The following is a 14482-nucleotide window of genomic DNA, read 5'->3' on the forward strand; positions in this document are numbered from 1 at the left end:
TATTACTAAATTCTGTGGAATAAGGACCTGATTCTGTTCATTAAAATCAATAGATGCAGTGCTGTTCTGCATGTGTGTGGTGTGGTTCTTTCTGTGCCTTTTTTTTTTTTTTTTTTTTTTTTTTTTTTTTTTTTTTTTGGTAGGATCTATCCTTCAGCATACAGCAAACTGATACATAAAGGGTCTGATCCTTTGGGCTTTACTCAGGGAAAATATCCATTGATGTCAAGGCCTGAATAGGATCAGTCTAAAAGGACAGTTTATCTGAAACTGCTGTAGCTATTATTATTTCCTTCTGGCAAAAAAAAAATCTTACTCATCAAAGCCTCAGAAACAGCATCAAGAAAGCCAAGTTCAGCAGGTCTTTCAGGCATGTGAGCTGTCAGCCATGGCTGGGTGAAAGCATAGCCTGGTACATCCCGACGACCACTCAACCATCCCTTTTCTTTCTTGTTGTTATTTATTTATTTATTTATGTGCTCCAACTCTTATTGGCATCTAAAACCACTAATTGCTACCCATTACTGTTTTTGCTAATTTACAGTGATAACTGTGGCTCTGTTTTCATTAGGAGATGAAAGCCGGGAAATTAAAAAACAAATTACAGGGATGAGAAGATTACTGAATGACAGCACTGGAAGAATCTATCAACGAGTTGGCAAAGAAGGAGAAAAACTGAAGGAAGAGCCCCAAGATTTAGACTTAGCCTGGGCCCAGCGCCTGAATCCCCCTGCGGAGTCCCAGGCGAGCCTCCACCCGTCACAGAGCGTTGCCTGGAACGAGTTATCACCCCAAGCCAGCCATGTCTCAGGGCAATACGGAACTCGATCCAAAACGTTCCAAAATCAGACTCGAACTGTGGCATCCAATGGTATGACTTGTTAGACACTGAGAACGGTGCCTTTCCCTCCCCCCCACCTTGTTCTCTACTAAATATCTACCTTTGTTGTGATGATATATTGTAGCACTGCACTGAAAGCAGTTATAGTTCAGAGTCTACAAAATGAGCACATAGTTATCACTTCAAAAAGGTGTGAAAGTGGGCACTGTGCATTCTGCTACCATCTGTCTTAGCTTTTAAAATGGTTTCTTGGTGATAGGATAGAATTACTCAATGCCTTTACAAGCTTAATTTCTATACAGTACTTACTAAAACAGCTTTTGTCATTGTTATTAAATTCATGGCTAATTAAATGTCAACCTCTACCACTCCTCTTTGCCGTGAGTAATGTAGCACTGTTGTGACACGGCTTGTGGAGCAGGATTCTACTGCCTTTCATAAGGGGATGGCATCAGCGTTATAACAGGCCACTGAACTGCAGGTAAAAAATTCCATCACAGCCTTAGGCTTTTATTCCAATGAGACTATTGTAGAAAAGAGATGATGGAGCCTACCTATGAACAGCATGTACTAGAGTGTGGCCAATCCAGTACTGGCAGAGAATTCTGCCCTGAAGTAGATGGCAGTGTGCCTTTAAAATGGCTTTTTCTTATTAAGTCCCAGAGAATGGAAGTTTTGCTGCCAGATTAAAAAACTCTGCTGTCAAAACCCCACCATAACAATCTCCTAAATATGGAAGGACCCAAAATTCATCACACATCTCGTTCTTTGTCCTTAGAGGCCCTGGGCACTGGCAGGGACAGTTCTCTGCATGCACAGAAGTGCCCAAGCCTGCACAGATTAGGTGCCTCGTTCCCAAATCCAGAAAGTAGGTGGAGCAGCACCTCTATCCCCTCAGGGGCCTGATTCAGCATGTGAGCTAAAATGTGTTGACAGGATTTGGCCCTATACACCAGAAAATGTCAGCTTTGATTTTTTGTATGTGGAGGAAGGATCCAGTTGACTTATGATCTCTTACAGGTTTGGAGTGGTCTATGGGACATGGAAGAGTCAGGTTGAGCAACTTCCTGGGCTGGTCAGGAGGAATGCCCAGGCTCCCAGTTCGTGGGGGAGCACTCCAGAAGTCACCTCCCTTTGCAGCTGTCCTGCTGCTGAGGGGAATGCAATCTTTTGGGTTACATAAAGGAGGGCGTGGGCCCTCTCCTCTGGCCACCTTTGAAAAGACATCTGCACAGCAATTTGGTTTGAGGTGTCTGCCTCTGATGGAGGGTTGTGATCCTGGGTGCTGCTTGGGTTCCAAAGCCTGGTTCTCTAGGGAAGAAAAACTTTCAGTGCATTTCTGAACAGTGAGTTAGCCCTGAAACTGCTCCTCACCCAGCACGCAGCTGCTTGGGGCATTTTAACAGCCTGATTTCCCCCCATTCCTTGCACTGGGAGCCTGAGCATCAAACTCAGTATTTTAAATGTTATTCAGAGGATGGACAAAATTCTTAAAAGCTGGGTGTGGAAATAGTTAATAGAAACTATCCCCCTTGAATAGAAAAGTTCAAGAGAGATACTACTCCTTGGTACTTACCATGGTGTTTAAGTTATCAGAACAAAACTGCCAGACATAATGTTATTACCTGGGGCTGTCAGGCTTAGGTCATCACTGTGGAAGTGTTCAGGCATCTGTAGTAGGTGATCTGAGTCCAGAAACTCTTTCTGTCCACTATGGATAGATACTCTATAGAAAATAAAGATATATGTTGTAGGCCATCTGAATTGCTCAAAGTTGAATGTAATAGACACATCAAGTCCATCTCACTGGTGCACTTATGTGCTCACAGGGTAAAGGTGGTTCAAGGAGAGGCTGGAATAGATGTTTAATAGATGCTAGTGTAGAATACATTCATGAGAAAGCTACTGATGATGATGCCTGGAGAGGCTACCTAGACCAGAGGCCAGACAGAGTTGAGAGAAAGTAGGTATTTATTAAAAAGGCCCTAAATGATACACCTTGGGCAGTACAAGAGCCTGGCTGAGGCTACACCCAAGATGGATGATGGGGTCACCAGTTTTTCACATTTTTGTAAGTTTGGTCCATTTGCATATTGGCGTTAATTATCCAGTTACAGCTTCAAGTAATGAAGTCACATTCTCCCAGTTTTGCTCCCCTCAATTTGCTTTTGTTTATACTTTTTGGGCCTGAAGCTGTGATAGTGACCTTGGTTCTCCAGCTGGAAAAGGATTGTTTTGTCTAACTAAACTGTGAAGAGAACTTGCTAACCCTCTGTATGAAGTTCAGAGTTGTATAACAATGCAGTACAGAATCTCAAAAATATGAGAGCTGAAACTTAAGGCATCAACAAAAATGAAAGAGAGTAAAGGAGGAACAGGGCAAGCCTAGACATCGCTGCAACAGAGGGCAGAGTAGGAATATACTTGAAAACCAAAGGGATTTATTCCAAACTAGACTTACGGTGGTGGTTCCACAAGTCAGAATGTTGGGTAGACATGTGACCCACTGTTTTTAGTGAAAGCCAGCTGGGTCTACAAACTGAGCACCATGTCTGTCCTATTAAAGACAACAAACTCACACTTGAGTTTCATTTCTTGTGTTCTGTACCAAATCCAGCTGTGATGCAGCAGCTGAATTGTTTTTAGGTTGTATCAGGATCATTTTCACTGGGTAGTTCTTGCATGCTTTTCCAGTATAAACTGGTAGCAATGTTAGTTACAGGGAGTGAATTGCCCCTCAGCAGATCCAGCTGGAAGAAAACACTCTTCTGGGCTACTTACTGCTCACATCAGGGGAGCAACTCATGTACTTGTGTCATCTCCTTCTCTCAGTCATACAGGCAGGTATCAAATTTGCCTGGTGGCTAGCTTCCAAAAGAGAAGGAGATGGCTCTTTAAAGACTCCTTCATAAAAATAAAGTCTGATCTCCTTTTAAAATTAAAAATTGATTTATAACAAGTAGAAAAGAGTTGCTTTTGTCCTCTAAAAATGATAAAGGTAGTGCTTAGAACAATGACTGAGAACACTCTACTAGATATTTCTTACAACACAATAACTGATCAGAGGAGGGAGGACAGAAAGAAAATAAAAAACCCTCATGAATATGTAAGGAGTCAGTAGAACACTGCTTTGATTTGAAATATTGGTGGTCTCTTTTCCCATTCCCAGTACCTATGGTAGATTTACATGGGTAATTTCTATCAATGTTAATGGGGATTATAAAGTAAATCCTCTATGCCTCAATGGGAAAATAGACCCTTTGGTTTTCCATCAGGAGCCTATGTTCCTGGGTGTTTCCATTAGGAAAATGTTATATTGTAACAGGAAAGATGTACAAGTACTTACTGATACAACTTCTTCAAGTTTTCACATGCAGTTCAGCATGATGTACAGCCTTTAAGAAGAAAACAAAAGTCACCAACCATGTTTCCCGCCACAGTGTTTCAGATATGATTTCCAGAAGCCCACTAGAATATTGAATTGTGATCAAGAGAAAGGACAGGCTTTATTCTGAGGATCTTTCAGTCTAAAACAACTGAGGAGGGACTGGGGGAAGGATGGTCTTACTTTGTGTTTCTTGTCTGTTAATGAAACTCCTCTAATTTCTGGGTTTCCCATTTCTGGGGTAGCTGCTTGTCTTACTGAAAGGTACAGAGTCATGCTGGTGCTATGAAATTATAAGTAGTCTTAAAATTCATCTACTTAAAAGTCTACTTGTAACAGGTAGGTAAAGGGTGTTGGTGGAGCCAAATTGAGGGATTCTGATTAATCTGCTGTAAAGCTAAAGATAACATTCTTTTTTTTCCCCCTCTGTACCTGTAATAATGGGCTAAACACTTCATGGACCATTGAAAAGGTAAAATCCCATCCATGCCCCAAGGAACTTCCAATGAAAAGACTGTACAAAGGAAGGGTGAGGTCAAACTAGGCAGAGTCCTGCTGAGTCAGAAACCTTTTTGTTTTATTTTGAGATTCTCAGCCTGTTTCCCAAATAACTTTTTAGTTCTAAAAGTCATTTTATTTGCAGATGAAACCTTGGAGAGATGAAGCCAGTGGTGCTATTGCATTTGCTAGATTTGCAGGGATTTTTTTAACTACTCCATTTATCTTAATACAGTTTTAACAGATTTTATCCATGTATGATATTTTTAAATATCAAAAATTGTAATTGCAGTAGTGTGGAGAATCTAAATATATGAGGAAAAGAGGAGTATGACACCCAGAAGATACAAACTATCTTTAAGTGATGCATTAGTTTAGCTTTACAAGTAGCTCACCTTTGGAGTGTGACCATGAGTTTGCTCAAGTATGATAGATGTTGCTTCAGGTCTGAAGGACTGTATGGAAGGAGGTAGAGAACAAGTGCCTGGTGGTGGCCAGATTTTCAGTTATTTCAAATGAAGATTTGAGTCAGGGAATATGTGTATGTCTGACATTAGGGATCTTTAATGAAAGAACACACCCCAAACCTAAAAAGATATTAATAACCTGGTTTGGCTTCAGAGGAAAGCAGAAGCAATAATGAAAAATGTGAAAACTTATAAGTGGAGATTAAATGAATTGCTTATGTTCACTTTAGCTAGGTAATTATTAAAGGTAGGTGTCAGGCTATGGAAGAAAAAGGGAAATACACTGGCTGAAGTCCACATGTGACACCAAGTGAGGTTATTTTATATTAATTTTCAAAGGGAAACTATGGAAAGCCCATCTTGTAGGTGACAGTGATGGAAAATATCATAGAAAACAATTCCACCCTAGCAAACAGAAGAGCAGATTTGAAAGCTTTCATTGCTGGTGGTTCTTTTCTGTCCTGGTTTGGGTTTTTTTTTCTCCAAATAGGGTATTTTATTTTCATTCTCCTTCTTCACATGGTAAAGAATCACCTGTAACATTCAAGCAGTTTAAAAATTCCTAAACCCTCATTTTATGTACAGTGCAACCTTTATTGCACAGGCTGTCTTCATTCTTTGTAAGACTGTTCTGGGAGATGGGCTTTTTTTTGTGTGTGTGATAAAATGAGTATGTTTGTAATGAGGTTTGGTGCTTTTGTTATTCAAGATGAACCAGCCTGACAATAGAGAGCCCTGCTGTGAGGACTGCATTATATTCACACTGAGCAGTCTTCTCCAGCCCATGTAACCTTGCATCCCAACTCAGTATAATTGCACATATTAGTAATTGAATAGAAACTAGTGGTCCTTTCCTCTTAAAAGGAATCATGTTGAAAATTGTTTCCTTTCGTGCTTTTGATCTAATTTTACAATCTGATATATTGATGATCATAGTTTCTAACACCTGCTAATTGTTGTCTGGGTGGTTTTGAGTGGGTTATGTCTCGCCCATTTCATTCCACTCTCTTTCAGGAGAAATCCCAATGGTGAATTCATCAGTTGGACCAAACTGCTGTACGTGTAACTGCCAGTCAACCCTGCAGGCAATTCTCCAAGAGCTCAAGACCATGAGAAAATTGATGCAGATTCAAGCAGGTACAGTGACCAGTCCCATATGTGCATACCTGTGACAAGCATTGAGTTGAGGATTGCCCAGCTTGTTGCAGGGGTGTTGGACGACATGGTCTTTGGAGATCCCTTCCAAACCCAAACTGTTCTATGATTCTGTGATCTTCGTGTTAGGGAGTGGTCTAGGAGTTAAAGACTCTGTGTGCACTCAGGAAAATCTGCATTGTTTCCTGCTGTCCTGGTAGATCGGTCAAAGTCAAATTTTCACAGGTTTCTTGGAAATGCAACTTCTACTTTTCAGATCCTTGCCTGTAACATGGGATTTTATCTTGTAGCCTTTTAAGGCTAAATTGGAAAGAAAATTAATGTGATCAGATGCATAATGAGAGCTGAGTGGGCAGGTCAATATGCCATAACCATGTGCAGTTTGTTTTCATGGTGCATTGATTCAGGGGTGCCAAATGCTACTTCACCTGTGTTCTGCTTACCAGTTCACCAATCTTAGTGGTAAGAAAAATAAAATTTGAAGGTAGCTGAAAGTTGCCAAATAGTTCTTCATTCAAAAGAACCTCTTTTAGCTCTATGGTAGTCTCAGCTGAGCTAGCTACCGCATGTCATGGCCTCCACCCTTCCTCTGTCTGTGAAGTACCAGCTTTCAGTGTGTATAGCAGCAATAATCTATTCACTGGGGAAAACTACTGAGTCTAGTTTTCTCCTAGGTTGGGAGCTGAAACAGAACAGTGCAGAGCCAGAGGAGTAGCTGAGCCAGCAACGTAATGAGAACATGGTAGGTAGAGTTAAGTTGTCATAGGCTGATGTGAAGCTGCAGGCTCTGTGCTTCCTAAAAATAAGTTTTAATACTAATGAGGAGATAGAGATACTGGAGATTTTGTCAGTTGACTTGACTTGCCCATCCAGTGTGAGTGATGGGGACTGGAGTCATGGAGGCATCTCTTGTGGAGAGGCTGGATAAGACCTCTGTAAGAAAAGGGAGTGTTGAGTAATTAACTGAAATATGGGTGGAGTGAAGGGCTGACTAAACTCCTTGTCTCTATGGTGTATAATGTTAGAGTGAGTGATGGGAACGATCAGACAGGTTTTGTAGTATCAGTTGATACATATAGAAATGCTTTTCTAGAAGTCATCAAATTACAAAGAAGAACATAAAACCCCAGTTTTACAATTTTTGCTTGTACATGGCAAGCAAAGATGTACATGGCAAGATTCTTCAGGCAGTCACACCAATCTCATTGAAATCACATGGGTGATTGAAAAATGGCTTGTGAGTGACAGTTAGAAAACTGGGGTCTATGCCAAAAGACCTGACTCCTCAGTAGCAGAATATTTCTTATTTATTATGTATCTACAGAGTAAGTACCTTTGTTAATTCATGAATCTTTTGATTCACTTGGAATACTTCATATTTTCTGAAATTACGGTTTTGCCGAGAAAAAAAATCATTTGGCATTTTTGTTGCTAAAAGAAAAAAAAAAACCTAAAATTCAGTCTTGTAAGTGAAAGTGTTATAACTTATTTTAGTATTCAAACATCCTACTGTCTTAATTATAAGCTACACATCACAGTCTTGTAAATCCTTGCCAGAAATGAAGTATTCCAGAAATCTTTTAATAAACAATAATCTGAGGTTTGTTTTTTTTCCTGAAGCTTTGTAGATTAGGACTTTTTGTAGCTCGCTCATATATTGAATGAGTTTTATCTGCATGTATAGCAGCACTTCTGGCTTTTTCTTTGTTTTGACCTTGATCTCAGTGGTTTATCCACATACATAATTGCATCTTGATATCATTTTTCTGGAGGGCTTGTTCATATTGGTACAAGTTCAGGATTGGTGCCTTAATTTATTCAAATGATTGTGGATACTGGAAAATGCAAAATACCTGTAAAATATGGTTTCTTATATTTCAGAGGTAATACATGTCAGTTTTTGTGTATGAGCAAAACAAATGATGCAACTTCGGGTACTGTTTTTCCCCAGAAATTAAACTCTTGAATAGTGTTTTCACTCATTCTTGACATAATGGTACTTGAAATGTTCTTGCTGAGCTAATTAACTTGGAGCCCACAGTCATAAAAATAACTGTAATTGCATTAGCACTTGTATTATCTTACTTTATCAGGAGAAGATCCTCAAAGAGGGTGAGATTCTCAGTCATTCAGAGGGCACACAATCATCACTTAAGTGCTTCATGTCACCAACCAACCAGTGGTCACTAGGAAAAAGAACTGTGTATTCCTAATTTTCTTAAAATACTGTTCATCGGTATGGTTTGAAAAGCCTCACTGTCATTATCTCCATTGTACAGATTGGAAAATTATGCAAAGGTGATAAAACTTACTTGTTTCCCATGCACCAGCAGCCCTGAAAATCACATCACTTATCTAGAAAATAAGTTCACTGAGTCAGTAGTTTAATGGTGCAACTGTGTGGTTATACACGGGCTTTTGTCTATAAAATTAATGCATGAATTTCTTTCATTCAGTTGGGACTCAAAACAGACAGCAGCCTCCTGTTCCTCTGATTTGTGCACAGAAATCAACAATATCAAGAAAGAGAAATAAAAAGAGAAAACTGCCCCTCAAAGCTGTTGAAGCAGTTACCATGAATAAGAAACCCAGCTCTCCAGAGAACGAAAAGAGGCTGACAGCAAACTCAGAACGATCGAGTCTGCAAGCAATTGAGCCTCCCCTGAAGCCAGAGACCCCTGTTTCAGGGTTTGGAATTATCCTTGAATCAGCTTCATCAGATGTAAGCTAAATTTTTAATATTCAGGATTGCAAGATTTTGAAATACTGACTCATTCAGGAAAATCGGTATTCAAGTCACATTGATGCATCTTCCCACTTTTTGTTAGAATAAACAAGCAGGTCTTGGGTAGGAGTGAATGGAGATGTTAGTGTTAGATGTGTGGAGTGCTCATTATGGGGTTTTGGGGTTTTTTTCAGCTTTCACAAGCATTAAGTTTTCCCTTGAGTTCAAGGCTCCTGTTTTTTGAGCTTTCAGTGGAAATTTGTTCTTCATCTCTCCCAATGCCAAGAGCCATGGTTGAGATGAGGAGCCATGAAAAGTGCAAGGTGTGGTGTAAAGTCCCGTCATTGCTGATGAGCCCATGTAGTTCCCACATGTGTCTTTATCCTGCCAAGGGGTATTGATGTACTTTCCTGCTTTTCTGGTCCCACTGACTTTGGAGGACTCCTCATCTCTAGAAAATTCATATTCAGTCTTTGCTGAATTGGGTCATTTGGTCTTGATTGCTGTGTGTGCTGGAGTAGGGCCTCAGCACTGTTTGATGTCAGTATGACTAAAAAGGCCAAAATTTGCCACTCTAAGAATGTGCACTTTTCCCATAGATAATTGCAGTAGGCATGTTTTCTTGATTCATGTACACACTGATAGAAATTCTATGTATCTGGTGGATGATTGGCTTTGTTTAATGACCAAATTGATGTCATCCGAACCAGTTCACCGACGAGTAAACTGTTCATTAATTCCTCTAATATATTTTTAATTTTGAGCAGGCTCTTTCCAATTTCCTAAGTACTATGAGCTAGAAAAACATAATTAAATTCAGTATCAATAAGCGTAAATGAAAACAATGCAGCAGATAATATTCTATCCTTCTGGAAGAAGGAGCTAATAATAAAAAAGAGCAGTCAGGATAATTCAGTTACAGAGATGCAAGCCACACCACTAATTAGGTTGCAGTCTCATGCCACAGAGTCAGTGTAGTGATACAGCGTAACTAGTTTGATGCTTTTTTCAGAGGCTTTCCTTTTGTAGTGCTGAGCTTAATAATGTTTGAGGTAAAGGTTTGGGGAGGACTGGTAATTTATCTCCTGTATGCAATTTGTGCTTATAATTTTTCTTTGCTTGTGGCACTCTTGTCAGCTTGAAACACAGTTTTGAAAACAGTTTTGTGCTTGCAATGGAATTTAATTTGGTTTTATGAATGTGTTCCATCACTGGACACGATTCTTTGTAGTTGCCAGTTTGACCTAAGGAAAAAAAGAAGAGAAAACATGTGGCTCATAAATCAGGTCTTCATCTGTCCTCCCGTGCTTGAGCCCTTGCTTGCCACAACAGTTGTTTCACTAAATTTACAGAGCCAGAACCCCAGGACAAACAAATGGATTTTGTTTTGTCTTTGGAAAGAAAACGTTTGGGTTCTGAAAACAGATACATTTAATGTGAAAACAAAATGTGACCTTAAATATTTTGAGAAGGCTTAAGAAAGTCACTTCTTTGAGAACATATGGCAGCATTATCTTTTATTACTTTTGTATAAGCATCTCTGGTGTGGTCACAACCAGCATGTCTGTGTGCCTGAAAAAGCTTGAAAGACATTTTACAAAGCACTATAAATGAATGTTCCCTTGAGAATATTCTACAGGTTGTTTGTAGTGTGTGCTGTGTCATACATCACCAGTGCTGCCACTGCAATTTTGCCAACATTTATTGAACTTTAAGAAGAATCCAAGTTTAATGGGTATAAAATCGGGGCTGCCAAAACCAGTGCAATTAGTTCAGACCTTTTGAGATGAAATACTGCTACTTACAGAGGTGGAAAATGTCTTTGTAAGACAAACCCTTAATCTGGCCCATGGATCAGAGAATCTGTATTTTAAATGTAATGATCTGATTGCAACTCTTAGTTGAACTTGTGTTTGTTTTACAGTTGTAATATTTCATTTAAAACCTAATCATTTTTAATCTACATATTACAACCCACTAAAATATCTAGGATTAAATCTAGTTCACTGCCTGTTAATTTTAGCACAGCAAAAGCCTTTAGCATTCAGGTCTTCTTTATTTTGTTGTTCTTCTTTATTTTGTTGTTCACAAATAGTTTACCCTCCAGTTCCTTTTGCCATGATCATTATCTATTAATAAAGTGCTTTTTCTTTGAGAAATCACATTCAGTGTGATCATGAAGTTCAAATGGTTACTGATTGTCTCTGACTGAAGAATAGCTAACTGCTAAAGGAAAGCAAGCATAAATCACAGTTTTGCCTTCCAACTGTTTCACTGATAAACAAATTGATCCCTATATTAAGAATAAAACAGTCAAAAATAAAATAATACTGACTCCTGCACACTGGTACAATGGTAACAGCTCTGTTGTAGGGTGGTTGGTGCACCTGCCAAAGTGTAATGCAGGTATCCTAAGGTAAGACCAGGGAAGAGAGAAACCACCCACAGAAGAGAAGCTCACTTGACTTGTCAGTACAAATACAGAAGATAACAGCAGGGCCTCATCATCCTTCTGGCTTTTTGGGTTTTAAGGAGGAGGTGTGAGAAAAGGTACCACAGGAACAACTGGCTTTTGGTGAGGGTATCAGTAATAGTGTGGCCAGCCAGGACCAAGGCAGTGACTGTCCCTCTGTACTCAGCACTGGTGAGCCTCACCTCATTTCCTGGCATCAGTTTTGGGCTCCTCACAACAGAGACACTGAGGGTCTGGAGCATGTCCAGAGAAGGGCAATGGAGCCTGGGGTGTTTATCCTGGAGAAAAGGATGCTCAGGAGGGACCTTATTACTCTTTGCAACTCCCTGACAGGAGGGTGTAGCCAGGTGGGTGTCAGTCTCTTCTTCCAACTAACAAGTGCTATGACAAGAGGAAATGGCCTCAAGTTGCACCAGGGAAGGTTTATTTTGGATATTAGGAAAAATTTCTTCCCCAAAATGGTTGTCAAGCACGGGAACTGCCCAGGGAAGTGGTGGCAGTCACCATCACTGGAGGTATTTAAAAGCTATGTAAATGTGGCACTTGGGGACATGGCTTAGTGATGGGTTAATGGCTGGATTCGATCTTCAGGGCTTTTTCCAACCTAAACTTTTCTATGATTCTATTTCTCTGCCCTGGGTGTCTGTATCATCCTAGATGGCTATCACAAGACCAAAGAAACAGAACAGGGCAGGTATCCTTCATCACCATGTCAGCTGCATTTTGCTTTTTAATTTACATGAACTAGAATTTTTCCCAAGTTGTGAACTTGGCCTGCATTTATTTACTCTCGAAAATCTTTTCTGTCACCAGAAGTTTAGAAGTAACATATTAAAAACCCACCTACATTCAAATATTGTCAAATGTCAGTAACTGACTGTTTTGCTGGATCCAGCATTTTGAAAGTTCTTGAGGTAAAAAACCAAATTTTCATCCAGAACAAGCTGAGGAGCTGCATGCCTCTTAGAATTTTGTTGTTGTTGTTGCCATCTGCATATTTTAAGATTCTTCATCCTGGCTTCCCAAAGCATTGTAATCTTCAGTTTTATCACACAGTACACATCCATATCCCATGACATGCTTTGGAGATATTCTACTTGCTGCAACACTCTTCATACTGATTTTTAGAAATCCATGGGAAAAGAATTATACAGCCAAATTGTTCTGAGACTGGCAGCCCTTTCTTCTGTCTAGACTCAAGATGTTCACAGGTGATATGATGAGAGATGGCATTTGCTCTTGCTCTGCAAACTTCTCTGAAAATGCATCATCATTGCTGAATATATTTCATGTAGGGGAAAAAACGGCAAGTTCTGAGCAGCAAGGCTGTAATGTTGGTTTATTTCCTCATGTCATGATCACTGATTCTTTTACCACCTTGCCAACTTCTAAACAATGTTTGCAAAATTTTACTTTATTCACAACAGGTCTTCATTCTAGATATATAATTATTCCATGAAGAAGTTTTATCATAAGCATTGTATGGTACTCACAGAAGAAAATTCTGCAAATGCTGTTCATGTAATTTCTGATATGTACAGACAGGGGCAGCAAAAAGACTTTTGGTGAGGGGACTTCCTCAAAGCCCTTTATCTACTTGGCCCTCAGTGTACTTGAGAGAAGACTCTTATGAAGTACAGCATGATTTTCTTTTCTTCCCCTCCATTTCACCTTCTGGCAGTCACTTAAATCCCTGTGATTCACTGTTGAGGATTTTTGTACTGAAATAAGCTCTCTGTCTAACATCATCCTCCTCTAAATGTGCGTTTTGGGACTATGAAAAGGAGGGACAAATGGATGCTCAGCAAGTGCTGGCTCCAGGGGCAACCTCAAACTCATCATCTGCTTATACTCATATGGGCCATATCTTCACTGGAAGCCCTCTTGGGAAGCCACATGGAATGGGCCAGTATCTCTGCATTTGTGCTTCTTGGAAGTGCCTGGCTGCCCCACAGCACGCTTGTTCACAGCATTTGGCAGCGAAACAAGTCCATTAAATGGTTAGATAAATGTCCAAAAAGCATCGCTTAGGAGCACTGCTCTGGGATGATCCTGTGCTTTGTCGTTATTACCCAACATTGAAAGGTATCTCTTGTCTTTTTGTTCGCTGCCTAGAAATGATGTCAGTAACTGTTAACTTTTACTAGACACTAGACAAGGAGTGTGATTGTTTGATTTGCCTTTTAAGGTGCTTATTCACTGATGGGGTTTGATTTCAATGAATTAGGCTGCTGTGGTCCTGAATAGCTGGGTAGAGATTCATGGTTTGATGAAGTGATTGTAAAGTCTCACCCAGATGCATGACTGAAGTAAAATAATGTCTTTGAATGCTCGTTTAATTAAAACATTTGTATTCTTTTGGTAGCCAGAAGTGCAACTTGCAGAAGGCTTTGACGTCTTCATGCCGAAATCTCAGCTGGACTCTATACTATCAAACTATACTCGCTCAGGAAGTCTGCTCTTTAGGAAGCTGGTCTGTGCATTTTTTGATGACAAGACTTTGGCTAACTCTTTACCAAATGGCAAAAGGAAAAGAGGGCTCAATGACAACCGGAAAGGACTAGACCAAAATATTGTGGGTGCAATAAAAGGTATGTTTTCTGCTTTCTTTCTTTCTTATGTGTAATTAGAACATATTCTCAGCTAAGGAGAGTGTAAGGGGATTAGAATTTCTGACGTGTGTTAGGTCTATTAAAATATGCAGTCTTATTTTTATTCCCTTTCATTCACTTGTTAAAAATAGCTTCTACAGGGAACGCTTGTGTTAATTTTAAGCCAGTGATCCTGGTTTCTGAAGTCAGGCTCTAAGGTTAGAAACTCAGTGTTCATGTAAGATAATTATTTTTTTTTCTCCCAGATATCTGAGATGCAAAGAAATCTTGAAAACATAATGACAGTGTAACTGATACCCTTCAATCAAAGTTCTGAGTCTTGCACT

General features: G+C 39.7%; 1 protein-coding gene across 3 annotated transcripts in view; it reads left to right on the forward strand.

Moving 5' to 3' along the window:
• The window catches only part of BEND7 (BEN domain containing 7), a 46547-nt gene that overhangs the window by 12721 nt on the left and 19344 nt on the right, over window positions 1–14482 (forward strand). For all 3 annotated transcript variants that reach the window (XM_066318806.1, XM_066318805.1, XM_066318807.1), the window contains exons 3-6: window positions 572–871; window positions 6206–6328; window positions 8803–9068; window positions 13910–14135. In XM_066318806.1, the coding sequence (XP_066174903.1) occupies window positions 572–871; window positions 6206–6328; window positions 8803–9068; window positions 13910–14135 (915 nt within the window). The remainder of the gene's footprint in view (window positions 1–571; window positions 872–6205; window positions 6329–8802; window positions 9069–13909; window positions 14136–14482) is intronic.

Source organism: Sylvia atricapilla, chromosome 5 (genome assembly GCF_009819655.1).
Source record: "Sylvia atricapilla isolate bSylAtr1 chromosome 5, bSylAtr1.pri, whole genome shotgun sequence".
NCBI classification, from domain to species: domain Eukaryota; kingdom Metazoa; phylum Chordata; class Aves; order Passeriformes; family Sylviidae; genus Sylvia; species Sylvia atricapilla.